Genomic DNA, 16,135 nt, shown 5'->3' on the forward strand with positions numbered 1-16,135 from the left:
AAATAGCATTTTAAAAAATATTAAAAACTATTAAAAAAAATTTGTTTACCTAATAATTAAAAAGTTCATCTAATAAATAAAATTAGCTAAAATATTTTATCAAATGTAACCTTTGTTTAATTCTTAGACAACTAAAAAAAAAGTCAACTATCAATTAATTTGAAATTATTTTAGATATAATTTTAAAAATAATTATAAAATATTAATGATGTTATCATACATAACAATTTATTACTAGATGGTTGAATCTTTAGACTACATACGATTGTATTTAATTTAAATGCTTTTGCAATATTTGATGGTAACAGAATAATTACCCTTTAAAAAAAAGAAAGAAAGAAAGAACAATTACCCTTTTCAGGCGATGAGCATGCATGGCGCATTGATAAATTAATGATTACTTGCTCTATAATTGTAAACATTTTGCGTTTACTAATTAAATTCCTCCTGTGTCTAATTCATAATTTTCCTTTTTTCTTTTTGTTTCTTTGCATTTGTTTGATGGAAACTTGTGTAGTGCACCATAGCCGACCTTTGACCTATTATTTGTCCTCTCTCGTCAAACAATCCCCAAAATCTGGCACAAGATTCTGTAGTGCTCAAGGTTCAAACAGATAACTATTTTTATTTACAATTTGATGGCAACTTGAAAACCTAACATTTAGATTAGATATTGTTGTAGTCAAGGAAGTAAACTCAACACAAACACTTGCTTTGCTTGTTTATGTGCGTATGTATTATTAGTATATATGAGTGTCTGTTGGGGATAATAATACTAACAAAATAATATGATACCAAAACACAACACTGCTGTATGCTACGGGACGAATTACTCATGAATTAACCTTAGGATGCGTTTGGATAGAGAATTCAAACTGAGGAAAGTAATTTATCAGAGAATTTAAATTTTTGTATTTTAGAATTAATTGTTTGAATATTTTTTATGAAGAATTTAAAATTTTAAAATAGAATTTTAAACAATTAAAAATCTTGAATTTCAATTTTCTTTTAAAAGGTGAAAAATTGAAATTCTCTTCTTACAATCTTCTCCAAGAAATACCGTCTTTCTTAAAATATCGATAAGTGTGAACCTAGAAAAACCTATAACTAGCGTATTAATCATATTTTTTTTTTCATCCTCATAATTTTAATTTTTTTTTTATCCAAACACAAAATTTTGAAAATAAAAAAATTTTAATTGAAGGATTTAAAATTCTTAAAATTTTAAATTTCTCAAAATTTTAAATTTTTCCATCTAAATACACTCTTAGTGTGTTTTTATCAATCAAATAGTAAAAAATGATTTCCAAATTCCAACCATCCACATCCGCAGCGCACCCACTGCCTTCAAAGCATGAAAAGGGCTCATTCAAAGAAAACGAAACACGGAGCCCATAAATTGTAGAACAGGGCCCACAGTGAAACAATGATGCGTCAATAATAGAACCTTCTTGTCACCTCTAAACTTTCTTAATTCCACCACTAGTGGTAGTAATCATATCGCGGCAAAGAAGAACACACTTTCTTATTCCCAACAATTAAAAAAAATAAGGAAAATGATTTATTATTATTATATTACATGTACAAAGTATTGTTCATTGGATTGTCATATCAATTGTTCTATAACAAAATGGGTCAAAATCATAGTTGACTGGTGACATTTAAATTGTTATGTTATTAAGTAGAAAGAATTATACTCTCATTATTAGCTATAATTTTTTACTTAATGGTAAACGCTGATCCAGCAATTAGTATCAGAACGTAGGTTAAAATTTTATATTGAATTTTATTTTTAATTTTATTTTATAATAAAAACATCCAAATATAAATCAATCACTTTAAAATCAGTTTAATTCAAAATTAATTTTATCAATATTTATTCAAACAAACACTCAAATTACCTTAACAATGATTAAGAAAAAAAACTTAATAATAAAAGATAAAGTATAATAATACACAAACATTCTTTAATTTTAAATATTTCACCAATATTTTCCATTTCTCTTTATTTTTTTTCTTATCATATCACAAATTCAATCATATTTATATTTTTCTTTAATCTTTATCTCTTTTTCTAGTTACAAGATAGGTTAATGGGTGTATATCAACATAAAACACAACATTGAAAATCCAGATTAATCTCATATCTTCTAGGTCATCATTACGCCGGTGGGACCAAATGCATTATCTCTCTTTTCCTTCCCTAGTTAAGATCTTCCTGTTACTCTCTTTGCCTTTGCTCTAGCTTCAGCTACTACCTACTACATAGAATAGAAATCCAACTTTTTCTCTCTTGTTCATAAGCTTATAACTGGCCACAAGCAAAGATAACTACCAGGACAAAAACCATGAAAGGAATTGATTTGTTCTGTTCTTCCTCTGGTTCCACAGCAGTAACTTCTAGCATGCACCATCGTTCTACGTTACAACGAAGCACCAAAAGCTTCGACCATGATCGAAGGAAAAGCCAACTTCATGTCCCTTGTTCATCCCAATTGCCCATTAATCCTAAGCCTTACTTCGAGAAGCACAGAAAGAGTTCAGCTGATAAGCAAAACTGGGACATGCGTAGAAAAAGTTCTGCTGATGTTAACGACTTTTATACTCATACTCATGCTAGTGCTGATGGTTCATCCAGAAGATATCTCTTTGGTGATGGACCATTCATTGAATGGGTGTCTGAGTCCAATAAAATCTCAGCAATGGTTCCTTCTCAACATGATGTCAAAGTGAAAGACAAGCTCGTGGTTAAGAACAGAAACGATCTTCCCACTCTTCGGTCCTCTTCTTCAGCTCGCTCCAAGGATCAGGTTTTTCTTTTCTTTCTAATTTTTGTTCTTTCATTGTTTCTTGTTTCTCAATATAAAAAAAAAATTTCGTAACCCATTGCCCCGGAAGCTCTTCTCAATATACTACATAAAAAAAAAATTAACGAAAATTTGGGTTGTTAGTTTTTCTTTCCCAATTCACATTCATTTTGTTTTGTGTTGGCATTTTGGTGATAATAAACATCTTCTGAAACCTTCAGGTTGTGGTTTTGAGGGTGTCATTGCATTGCAAGGCCTGCGAAGGAAAAGTTAGAAAACATATTTCAAAAATGGAAGGTGAGTTTAGTTAATCAATACATAGTTTTGGAGTTTAAAAATGAGAGCATCAATTTAATTAGCAAAATAGTTGCAGTAATAATAATTCTGATATCCTTATTGCTTTCTTTCTCTAGACATCAAGGTTTGACGTTTTCTGTAGTATAATTAATCATTATATCAACCACTCTTTGTATTAAAGCATCAGTGATTTGTTTGGTCATGTAGTTTCTCCATATATTGTTTATGTTGAGAATAATACTATATGATATGGCTAATCTAATCCAATATATAATATATGTAGGAGTGACATCATTCAGCATAGACATGGAGACAAAGAAAGTGATCATCGTCGGAGACGTGACACCACTAGGGGTACTGGCAAGTGTATCCAAGGTGAAGAATGCACAGCTTTGGCCATCTTCTACATCGTCATCCTCATTATTACTGTCATCATCTTCTAGGCCAACATCTCCATGGTCGACATAATCACTTATATTTAACATAAATAATATATATTTATTAATTTCACCCGTTTTGTTTTTCTATCTTCATCTCTCTTCTAGACTTTAATTTGATACACCTAGGAGGTGTGCGTGTTTCTGTATGATTAGAAATTTGATGACTTGTGAAGCACTCAAGCTTAATAATGTGTGTCGTGTAAATGAACAATGTTTTTCAGTCAGATGGGTGTAATTTCCTTTGTTGTGTACTGATTCTGCTCACTGAAGTAGTAGAACTTACAATTCTATATTGGTACATGCATGGAGAAGGGGGTAACGTGTATAATTTAACTTTAACTTTAAATATGTACCTAAGACCCACATTAATTTGTTCCTGTTAGCATTGCTTATACATAAATGACATCAAAGTATAGAAAGAAAATTCAAAATATGTGTCAGAACCAACCATTTTGAACCTGAACAAGCTAGTATAGGAGTATTCACACCACAATGAGAGAAGGACTTATCAGTACTACCCTGGGCTAAGCACATGAAAAAGTAATAATGGGTCTCGGTTTCTCTAAGCATGAGAACCTTGCATACCTTGAGTACATTTTCTTGGGGAGACAAGTCACAATGTAATGCATGCCAGACAGTGGTAGCAGGAAGCACTCAAGGCCCGGCTGGTTTGTTTGGGATGCATTCTCTTGAGCAAACTTTTGCTTATTACATTTTCTTTTTTATACAATGATCGATGTTTTCCAAACACTACTAAGTGGGTCATATAGCTCAGTGACCAATTTTTTGTGCACTCATAACTCATTACAAGCACAATTCAGAAGCCCACCTACCCTCCCCACCCACCCCATATATCATTGCAAGTGAATATATTTTATTTATACTCAAAAGTAGTAACATAAATACATGTTTGGTTTATAGTTAAAAATATTGTATCATGTGTTTAAATATGAATAAAAGTAAAATAAACACAAAAATAAGAACCTTAGTCCATTGATAAAATTACTTTTATATCAAACGTAATTTTGCAGCGGAATCTCAAACATGCTACAAATGTCATCTCATTCTCATTATCACTCTCGAAGCACCAAGTGCTAGTTAATGTGACATGAAGGTCCCATTGTTGGAGGCTTCAGTTTGCTTTTTTTCTTTTTGTCAATATTGTACATTTCTACATTCCCTACAAGTAACCAAATGATGAGGGCATAGTTCACTTTTATGGTTGCCTAGTCCTGCTCAAATTTGACGGTGGTAGGGTTACTCCACGCCGTGTGTTGTATCTTCCTTTTGCTTTAATTTGGAATTCTACTTTCTCTAAACCAATTTATGAGACAAAGGTACCATGTAGAAGCCAAGAGAATTCTATCTACTGTGTGTGTGCATGATTTCGGTAGTTTACTTTCCTCATCGTATTGCTTGCTTGCTTTAATTTCTTTGAATAAATAGCGGACTTCTGGAAAAAGAAAACACTATAAGAAGTTGAAAAGCAAACAATTATGTGCAAATTATTGGCATTGTAATGAAGCTTTCAGCTAGGGATCGAAAATTGTATATTGGATCGCACCATCCATCGTCTAAGTAGCTTATCCTCTTCAATGGATGATTTATGCTTGGACACAATATAATAATTGTGATTCGATTTTTTTTCCCAACAAATATTAATTATTAATTTTTTATTAACGAAAAAAAATTGAAATACGAACTTTTCTTCCCTCCCTCCCTTCTCATTTTACACCCTTATAACTCTCGGCATAATTGTAGTTTGACAGTCGACACTACCACAAATGACAATCCTTCAATGACAAAAATTAGTGGATTATTCATCAATTTCCATAACCACGCATCCAAGGAAATTGTGTTATCCTATCATCGATAACGTTGTGATAACCTATGAAGCATGGATACTCCAGTCTTTTGTCGTGTTCAGTGTCTGACACGCGTCCGTGTCAGAGTCCGACACCGACACGACATCCGTACTATATTCTATATTTTGGACGTTACAGGTATCTAGGTGTCCGTGTCCGTATCGGTATCGGTGCTTCATAGGTGATAACAATATAGTTAATTAATAATTAAATATAAGACAAGTCGTAAGTTAGCATCATGTCCCTGCAAAAATAATTTCCTTTAGGGTTGAAATGAGCATTAGTCTTTGGAAGGGAAAATAAATACCAATAAAATGCAGCGTTGATGGAAAATCCTTTCCGCCAAGCAGAAACTACAAAAAGGCCAACCAGCACGATCCCAAAATGAAACGGTTTTATTAGTGTTTTATATGCAATCAAATGAGAAAAAACGAAAGATGAAAATGACAGATTGAAGAAAAGAGTAAGACTGAAAATGTTAATCAATTCCACATCCTACATGTGATCTAAAGTTTTTTTGTTGGGTTCTCCTCCTTTACGAGACATGGAGTTATAATTTATGAATTAAAATTATCTGCTTTGAACATTCTCTAGAGCTTGAAATTGATGGCCGTTGATTTTTATTTTTTATTTTTATAAAAAAGAAGCCTCACGAAATCATCATCATTTAGGTACTTAGCCAGTCAAAACCTATAATAGTCACATTTTTCAAATGCCTAATTAACACTCATCGATTTTCTACCTTCCTCTTTCAATCACATCATATTACTTATAATAATTATATTTTTCTCCTTTATCTTTATTTCAGCAAGTGTTAAATAGTTTGAAACATGCTTTTATGTTAAGCAAACAATTTTGTTTTTGGTAAAAATTTTAAGCATATTTACCTCAAAAACTTAATGTAGATATGACCCAATGGCCCATACGAGATACATGATCATGTATACCCCTCGATGATAAATCCAGAATATTTTTGTTTAATTTTCTTTTGGCACAAAAAAGAAGTTTGGGCAAAGAAAGGATGGAGCTGACGTTCCAACTACGTTGACACCTCAGTTTCTATCATCCCTAAAGGACCCAGCTCAATGTAGATACAGCCCAATGTCCCATAAAAGATACATGATCATGTATACGGTCTCGATGACAGATCTAGAATTTTTTGTGATTGATTTTTATTAGCACAAAAAAGAAGCTGGAAATTGAATTGATTGACGGGTCTAGAGTGTCTGACCAAAATCCAATCCAATTCACATACAAATAAATTATTAATGTAAAAATCCTAAACTAAACACATATTATTTTCGGGTAATATATTTTTATTCTAAAATAATACATTATTTTTTAATATATCTTTTTACTTTATTTTAAGATAATATATTTTTGTATGAATAATACTATAAGTATATATTTATGATTTATTTTTTCTGCTTATCATATAAGTAGTACAACGTTGTATGAATATTGATTTAAAAATATCCTTCTTGTTCTGGAAAAAAAATATACTTATTATTTTTAAATTTGATGATTTCTGTAATTTTTTCAAAGACTTAAAGATACAACAATTTTTTTAATAATTTAGGATGATAATTAACCAATCCAATTAAAGTTGAATTAGATTAACAAAATAAAAAAAGATAAATTCAATCCAATTTAACTCAATTAAGATTAAATTAAAAAATAGATAAAATCAAACCTAATCTAGGCCATTTACACCCCCAAATCTCAATTCACACGCCACACAACGACTTGGGGTTAAGATGCAACCATAGGATACATGCACAGCATTAGCAACTCCACTACCGAGAGCAGATTCGGTAATCAACAACCCTAGCTCAATTAATCTCAAATAAAATAAATGCAAGTTGTATATATCTGCCACAATCCTTTATACAATCCCAATGTCCCCTATAAAAACTATAATCTTACGAGTCCTTCATTCTTCAAACCAACCAACTAGATTATCATCTGATAATTACGTATTGATGCAATAAAATTTTTCTTTAACAGTATGAAGACTTTATTTGTATACATCGAGACTAATATATATTATCTAACTCTTTCTTGACATGTAGAACTTTAAAGAATAAATTCTTTTTTTACTTTTCAAATCTAAAATCTGTAATGCATTATTCCGCCCACTTTGTCTTCACCGGCTATGGCAGCATCAAATTGTGACCTTTATCTCCACCCTCCCTGATTTAGTTTACTCATTGTTCCCTTCCTTGTTGCATGTGCCTATGCCCAATGCCCAACCTTCAGCTCAGCATAATCGATAATATCAAGTAGAGTACCCGAGACCAAGACCAATTTACATATGTTCAGGCCTAAATGTTTGTTAAGAGGTTACAATCACATGTATACTTCACTGATCACATGGGCGCGTGTCCTCAAGATAAAACATTTTCTTAAAATAGTTTAACCAAGTAAAGCCAATTTTTTTTCTTTTTCAAATGAACTCTTTGACATATCCTAAAGCAATTTCTTACTTTAATATAATAAGTTTGTAGTTATTTCTCTAATTTGAAAAACAATTTTCTTCTTTCTTTAACCTTTCCATTTAAACAGCACGTAAATTAGTTTGATTCGGAATAATAGTATAAAACTTTTTATAATATAAATAGTGTATGAAAATGAAAATTATATCATTTGATTTTATAAAAAATACTACGTTTAGATAGAGAAATTAAAGGGGGAGGAGTGAAGACAAGGTTAGACAGACCAGAAACAAAAACACAGTAAAGAGTTTTTTGGCAGACCAATTGATGGATTGGGCTTCCTGGGACTGGTTTGGTACAAAACAATGCAGACATTTGTTTTCTTCACTCTCATCATCAAGTAATAAATTTTATTACATTTCTCTGAAAGTTCATTCTAAAATACAGATGCAATAGCCAACAATGTATGGATCTAGCGTCTTAGGCTTTATTTAATTAAGATCTCTTGACCCAACAGTTAGGCTTAAAGCTTGCACCCACTAAATGGTCCCATCCCGGTAGTTCATAGGTTTCCATCACATGAACTTGATATGGATATAGACATGAAAAACTGATATATATATATATATATATATATATATATATGGTCTAAAGATATTAAACAACACAAGAAATTAATGATCTAAAAAAAAATGTTTACTGTAGAGCTTTAATTCAAACAGTAATTTGACTTCTTTTTTTTACTTTTTACAAATCTTTTAGCACTGTAAACTCTTTTTTTCTAAAAATTTCACCAGTATCATAGTTAAATCTATGAGCCTAAGATTCGAGAATATGTTCTTGGTCTGAGTTTGAGAGACTTCCAAAGTAACACGTAGGCATAATATGATCTTTGCAGGACTAATGGAACTTACGATACTAATGAAAGCTCCCTCAGTTGCTAATACGTCAGAATCTTAATTTTTCTAAGATACTTAACTTAAGCACCATTGCATGATTATGACTGTTTCTTAAAAAAATCTCAAATGTTTCGTCACCTTCATGTTCCCTAAACATGGATATGCGCTTGAGAATAGAATATGCGAAAAAACCTCAACTTTTTTTCTTTTCTTTTTTACCTTTCGTTTTCTTTCTTACAGTTCTTTAATTCTTTTAATTTTTTTAATGACTTTATCGAATATAAGATAAGGAATCAATCTATCCAAGCCTCGTGTTCTCTAATTTTTCTTCAAATTCATGATCGTGTTATTGGGCTCTAACTCAACAAACATCTTATCGGTTTATGTGTTGGGTGGTTTGACTTACCTGAAAATGTTTTAAAAAATATGAAACCATTATTTGTGCAGTAATTAATTGTTAATCTATGTAGTTTGATGAATATTATGAATTTATGGATAGTTGAAGATGTCAAGATACACAAGTGCTCTTAAATGGGTTTACCATAATAGTATCATAACGATGAATGGCTTTATCGACACAAATTGTGCTCGTACATAATAAAACATAGTTAAGTTATCAACAAATAACACACACCTAGCTTGCTAATCGCTACATAAAACAAATGGCCACAAAATCATGGAGACATAAAATATATGGTGAAGATAACGTATATTAGCTCACCAATCTATGAAATGAGAAGTGCACGGGTAAGGAATCCGAAGTCATATATCCACCTAACATGTTTACTTTTTCTTTCTTTATTTCTTTTTCATTACTTAACTTATAGTGTCCCCAGCAACAGCGATGAGTTTCAAAAACAATCCAAATTTCATGTCACGTCCGAGAACCACCACCACAAAAGCCAAGTTAGATTATCTAATAAAGAGGCGAGCTTTTGCGTGGAATAGTAATTTAATTATTGTGCTAATTAAGCTCTTCCACTAGTACACATTCGCAATAGTTTATGTATATATTAGGATTAGGATAAGCATCCCAACAGAAATCTATTATAAACAATGTTAGGGGGGATTAACAGACAAATTTGAAGGTTCAAGAAGCGCAAGTTACGCAAATGGGTGAATGATCTTGTAAAGCCTACTCAGTAGTTAAAGGACATTGAATTTGGCCTAATTCCAAAAGGACACTTGTCCACATTGTCCGAAATTCCAAGCCTAAGATTAATGGTGGTGACACACTCAATTTTAAGAGAAAAACCAAAAGTAAAGTTCATTAATTAGACTTGTATATATAATTCGAGAAGCTTCCATTTTTCTAAAAAAAAAGAGTATGTTTATGTAATCGTTTGCCGGTGCAGACAACGTTAACAAAAACATTTAGACTCTTTTTTCTGTGTTTAGTTTGCATTAAACTGTTATATTTGTCTCAAAATTCGTGTGGAAGCAAGTTGGATCGAGAACCAAACACTGACTCTATCCCTCAATTCGAATACTTGAAATCAAAAAGATATGTTATACTCTCTTCCGTACATGTTATTAGAGTATTTTAACAATCGAATGAGCAGGTAAAATATAAGGCAATAAATCACTGAAAGAATAATTAAAGAGTATGGTTTCACTTATTATTTTATCTTATATTAAGCTTATCCGTGTGAATAAAAAACCTGCAACATAATATATATAAATATTACTCAAGTCAAGGTACATTACATTCATAGATGATGATTAATAAAGCTTTAATAAACAAGAGAAGATGAGTACTTAATTATGAAGAGTAAAATGAGAAATGACTAAGGATGCACAAGACAGAAAAGGAACACTCAAGGAATACATACATGGAAATTAAAAAAAAGAAAAAGAAAAAGAAAAGACACAAAAGGGATACAAAATACACCCTTGGACACAAGCATGCTTATCTACAATTTGATGCATGCCCCCATGGTTTTGGCCTTCTCTTCCAAACACCCCCAACAACTGTAGCTGATGAGAGGAAAAGACGAAAAAGCCTAAATTAGGGAACTGCATAGACAGATCACTAGCACTCCTCAACATAGAAATTATTATTCTTCGGGGGAAACACCATGCATAGCCCTTGTTGGCAAATTAATCAAGGTAGCTAGCTTAATTGATTAATTAATTAAGCGTTGCTCCTGAAGGATCCAAGAGCCTTGATAGCTGCTGCTCTAAGGATGTATTGGTGGTAAAATGCAGCCACTGCTGCTCCAACAATTGGTCCAACCCAGAATATCCACTGATGATCATGAAACAATTCACCAAAATTAATTAGACCACCATCAGCATCCATATCAGCATCCATAACAAACTTTCAACATCATTATTTTTCTTTGGTAAAAAATGTAACAAGTAATAGTATGTTTGTATTTAAATATATATTCTCTTAATAAAACAGATGATTTTTTTTTTAATAAGGGAAAGGAAACAATAAGTTAAGTTTATGAGTGGATATTATGTTTACCTGATCATCCCAGATTTTGTCTTCGTTGTAGATTACAGCTGCTCCGAAACTCCTTGCTGGGTTAATGCCAGTACCAGTAATTGGGATTGTAGCCAAGTGAACCATGAACACGGCAAATCCAATAGGAAGTGGCGCCAGTACCTTTTTGCATAAGGCAAAGAGATAAATTAGAAAAGAGATGCATAGAAGAGGTGATATTTATAATGAATTAATAATGATAGAAAATTATTATAGAAACTATTAGACCACTATAGTCTCGAATAATTTTTAAACAACACACAACTATTTTATTTCCAATTTACAAATAAAACATAGTTATGTGGATTAGAAAATTATCTAAACTATGATAGTCTCATACTCTATACTACATCTCATCTCTCGTTTTTTTTATAAGAAACAAATAATAATAAAAAATATACGATTTGTTTCTTAAAAAAAAAAAAAGACTGCTGGTAGTAATAATTTTTCTTAAATAATGTATGTATGCTTACAGGAACATGGGAATCCCTAGCGTTCCTCTTAGGGTCAGTGGCAGAGAAGACAGTGTAGACAAGAACGAAGGTACCAATAATCTCAGCACCCAAAGCAGTACCATTGTTGTAGCCATCAGCAACAGAGTTGGCACCACCTCCATACCTGTTGTAGTATGCTTTTTGGAACCCCTTGGCCAATCCAGTACCACAGATAGCACCGGCACACTGTGCCACCATGTACAACAACGCCCTTATCAACGACACCTTGCGTCCTAGGAACAACCCGAATGTCACCGCCGGGTTTATGTGTCCTCCTACAACGACACCAAGTCCACAAAATTATATTTTCTTCTTGCATGCATATATAATACACGTTCAACATCTTACCTTCTAACTAGTAGAATAGTATGGTGTGTTGCTTCATAGTTTATAGATATGAATGTTCCTAGCTATATAATTTCACTACTAAAAAGCAATGAATCAGTGACTAAGTTTAGTGGAGAAAAGAACTGTTTTTTCTTTATCAACTCTGGTGTCACTAAATTATAGTGACCAATTTTTTTAAAATTTATATATATAAATTATTTCTTCACTAGTTTTAATTTTTCTAGTGATATAAAGGGAAAAAAATATTTTTTGTTATCATTGATATGAAATATTTTTTGAAGGGATGATGTGATACCTGAAATACCGGCGGTGCAGTAAACAAGGATGAAGATCATGCCACCAAAGGCCCAAGCGATGCCCAAAATGCCAACCCCATCACAGTCGGTGCCACCTACCGTTGTATCAGTCTGCCTTTTGTAGCCAATAATGGTGAGCACAGTGACATAAAGGAAGAGAAGGGTTGCTATGAACTCAGCGATGAGGGCTCTATAGAAGGACCACTGTGTGAGCTCCTCTGGGTCGAACAAAGGTGCTGGAGGAGGGTCATGGTAGTCTTTGGCAGAGTACTCTCCTCCTTGCTCTTGAACCTCAACATCTTTAGCCATTTCTCAATTCTCACAGAGCCTCAAATGAGTTATAGCTTACTGCTATAGCAAGTTTTGTGTGCTAGAGTGGAGTGGATTGAAGGGGTGAGTGGAAAGAGGGTGGTATTTAAGTAATGAAAGAAAGGGAGAGAGAGAGAGAGACTGTGGTAATGAATCAAATAATTAAACTATGTGTGTTTTGTTTTTGTGTATGGACAATGACATGATTAACATAATTTTTTGCCGCCCCTCTTAGCTTGATTTCGCTTGCATGGCCCCACGCCATTCCAACGGCACTTGTTCATATACATGTCATGTGTATACATACAGACACATATATATGGCCATGGCCCAGCGTGACCTAAAAAGCTTTCTTCTCTATCAACGGCTACATTATGGGCAACTGCAAAATTTCATTGCCATGTAGATATAAGAATTATTAGAACAGCTATGTTGTTCGTGTATCTTTTTCCAATATGAATTTGAACATTTTTATCATATCTCTAGTCCATCTCTCTCTCTCTAAAATATTTTTTTCTTCTCAAGCAAAAAGTCTGGAGATTGAGTGATCTAATAAGCCGTAATATTATCATTGAAATTTAAATTTGAGTCAAATTTAATTTCACAAAATTATTCTTTTTATTTTTCTCTTAATTATATAATTTTTGTACGAATTGTTCTACAAATAATATTTCTAATGGCAACTAAGCAGCAACACCAGGGTCTACTATACTGTTTTTGCTGTTCTGTCTGTCACAAGTTTGGCGAGGGATATTAATGATTATGGTCCCCTGTGTTTTACCAATGGGACCTCCTTACTCTTTCCACGCATTCAACTTTATCTTGTTTTATTTCGTTGCACATGGGAAACTAAAATAAAGACGACAATTTTCAAGAGTACATTCTTATTAATTACGATCTGTCAATTCATATTGAATATATTAGATCAATGTATTTAAGCCTCTCAGTTTCGTACATATAGATATAATGATTTTCTTATTATATTTATTTTTGAATGTGTGTCCATTTAAATCAAAATATAGATATAAAATGTCTTTAAGTCCAACTAAATTTTTATATTTGTTAAAAAAATATCTCCCCTACACTTGCAGATATTCTTTAATCTCGCCATAGAGGGGATAGTTTCACAATATTATTATCATATTTTTTTTTTGTAAAAATTAAAAATAGATACAATAAAATTTATAATTCACGCATAACCAACTGAGTTAGAGTTAGACCTATTGCTCCTTGATTTATCAGATTATAGGAACCAATGAATAAATTTTAAGGACCTAGTTATAAAGTTTAGATAATACGAACCGTTGAGTAAAAAAACAAAGATTATATGAACCTATATACTTGGATTTTATTCAAAAAAAATGGAGATCTAATAATATATTAATAATAATCAATTAGTAAATTAACATGTGAAAAAAAATTACTATTTTACTGTGTGCTAATAGATGTCACAATGTAAAAATTACAGAACGAAATTTGTTATGTTTTAATTAAAACTCTTGCAAACTAGTATTAGAACTTATTAACATTTGTCTTCAACTAATACCATTTGATTAAGAGAAAGATGTCAAATTGTGTATGGGAGAGAGAAAGAAAGCACTAGCTTATTAATACCTTAAAAGATGTTTTTCTTTGAAAAATGGAATTCTCTAGACTAGGAGGAAGTTGCATTTGAATTTACCAGAAGTTTTGTTTTAAAAACATGACCAACACCGTTGAACTTCAGTTTTGAACTGAAGCATCAAAGTTAGTGGCTAAGAAATATTAGCATAATAAAATTGTAAGAGATTAAGATATATTATCCTGAAAACAAAAGAAAGTTATCAATAATTATTTTCAGTACTGCAATTATTATGAATTTTATAAAAATAAGAGTAGAAGTAGTTGTTATCTTTGTTGGATGACGAAGACGTGCCTAAAATCAAATGGATTTTGAACACAGTGAGGGTCCTAGTGATCCCAGCCACAAGTTTGAGGTTACTTATTCTAATTGATTATAAAAATTAATAATTTATTGGGCAGTTAATTAAATCTTATGTCATAACTATTTCAACCTGAATTTTCAAATCTTATTTCAAGTTAGTATGTGGCTATAAAATTTATGTTTTGCACTATTTGCACTTCGACCCACACACCTACCACCAAATATAAACATAAATATTAATTTAAACCAAAAGAATATGCAAATTATTTGTCTTAATTGAGAAGCCGTTGTGAGAAAACTCCGAAAATAAAGTCCTGCCTTTATTTTTTCTTTCCTCTTTTTTACTTTTTCATAACAATTCAAATTTCTATCATGTTGCTCTCTAGCTTTAGCTTGAGCATTAGTTCAAGTATTTTAAACAATGTAGTGGGGAACTAGAAAAGGTTTTTAATTCAATTTTCAGTATATAAAGCAAATAGTTTTATTTTTGTATTATTTTTTTATCTGTCTATTTTTGTATTATTACATACACAAATATTAAATTATTGTATGAATATATATATATATATATATATATATATATATATATATATATATATATAATTCACATAGTTTTACTTTCCAAGGTTGATTAGACACAATTATTTATGCATATACACATGTTATGTTATAAATACTTTATCAACATTTTTATCACATCATATTATTTATTATATTTATATTTATTTCTCTTTTTCTCTCTAAGTGTACAATAGCATTAGGTGTTCATAGATTTTTTGCATTGTAAAAGAGTAAAAAGAATATAGGAATTTTGTTAATTATTGTTTTAATAAATACAATTGTTAAAACATTAATAAATAAAACTTATTATTATTATTTTATTATTATTAAAATTACAGTGAAAATATTCTATAATATTAAATGTTACAATTTCTAATAAAAATAAATAAGTTTTTGGCCATCGTCCTTAGCGTAGCAAGTCTATTATATATAACTTCTATACCGTTATTGGGAGGAAATTTTCCAAGGCAATGGGAGAGGAACTAAGAAATCACAGAACATTTTCACATGCATCTACATATAAAAAAATTCATTCATTAGCTTAAGTGCGAAAGTTTATGCCCTAATAAAATTAGAATAACGAAGAATTATTGGAAGTCACCATTGATCATGATTAATTATAGTATACATTGATGGATGCCAGGCTGACCAAATTGTATGGGACCAAAATGGTTGGTCCTCTTTACAGAGTAGCTGGGATTAGAAATACGTAGTACGTGGACTTAATTTTCCAACCACCCTGGTATATAACATCAACATATATGGACCAGCAAATATTAACATTAGTATTAGGCTTGTGATGATGAGAATTATAGGGGAAAAGCTGGACCAGCAAATATTAACATTAATATTAGGCTTGTGGGGGAAAAGGGTGGAGGGAGATGATGGTGAGAATTGACATGCAATGCCATACCCTACCTCTAATTCAGTGCATACTCAGTTTAATCCTATTCTTTTACTCGTGCATCT

At 31.5% G+C, this 16,135-nt stretch overlaps 2 protein-coding genes across 2 annotated transcripts; one reads left to right on the plus strand and one right to left on the minus strand.

Moving 5' to 3' along the window:
- The first annotated feature begins 2,238 nt into the window (after positions 1 to 2,238).
- LOC100789886 (heavy-metal-associated domain-containing protein) lies at positions 2,239 to 3,842 on the plus strand. Its single transcript, NM_001255450.2, has 3 exons — positions 2,239 to 2,810; positions 3,029 to 3,104; positions 3,388 to 3,842. Exons 1-3 carry the CDS (start codon positions 2,349 to 2,351, stop codon positions 3,570 to 3,572), a joined length of 723 nt encoding a protein of 240 aa, NP_001242379.2. The 5' UTR covers positions 2,239 to 2,348; the 3' UTR covers positions 3,573 to 3,842.
- Positions 3,843 to 10,393: 6,551 nt separating this feature from the next.
- PIP2-4 (aquaporin PIP2-4) lies at positions 10,394 to 12,809 on the minus strand. Its single transcript, NM_001253294.2, has 4 exons — positions 12,372 to 12,809; positions 11,708 to 12,003; positions 11,217 to 11,357; positions 10,394 to 10,991 (listed from the first exon to the last, which is right to left on the minus strand). The coding sequence occupies exons 1-4, from the start codon at positions 12,679 to 12,681 to the stop codon at positions 10,878 to 10,880; spliced, it is 861 nt and encodes a 286-aa protein (NP_001240223.1). The 5' UTR covers positions 12,682 to 12,809; the 3' UTR covers positions 10,394 to 10,877.
- Between the last annotated feature and the right edge of the window lie 3,326 nt (positions 12,810 to 16,135).

This window comes from Glycine max, chromosome 12 (assembly GCF_000004515.6).
Source record: "Glycine max cultivar Williams 82 chromosome 12, Glycine_max_v4.0, whole genome shotgun sequence".
In the NCBI taxonomy this organism is placed as follows: Eukaryota; Viridiplantae; Streptophyta; class Magnoliopsida; order Fabales; family Fabaceae; genus Glycine; species Glycine max.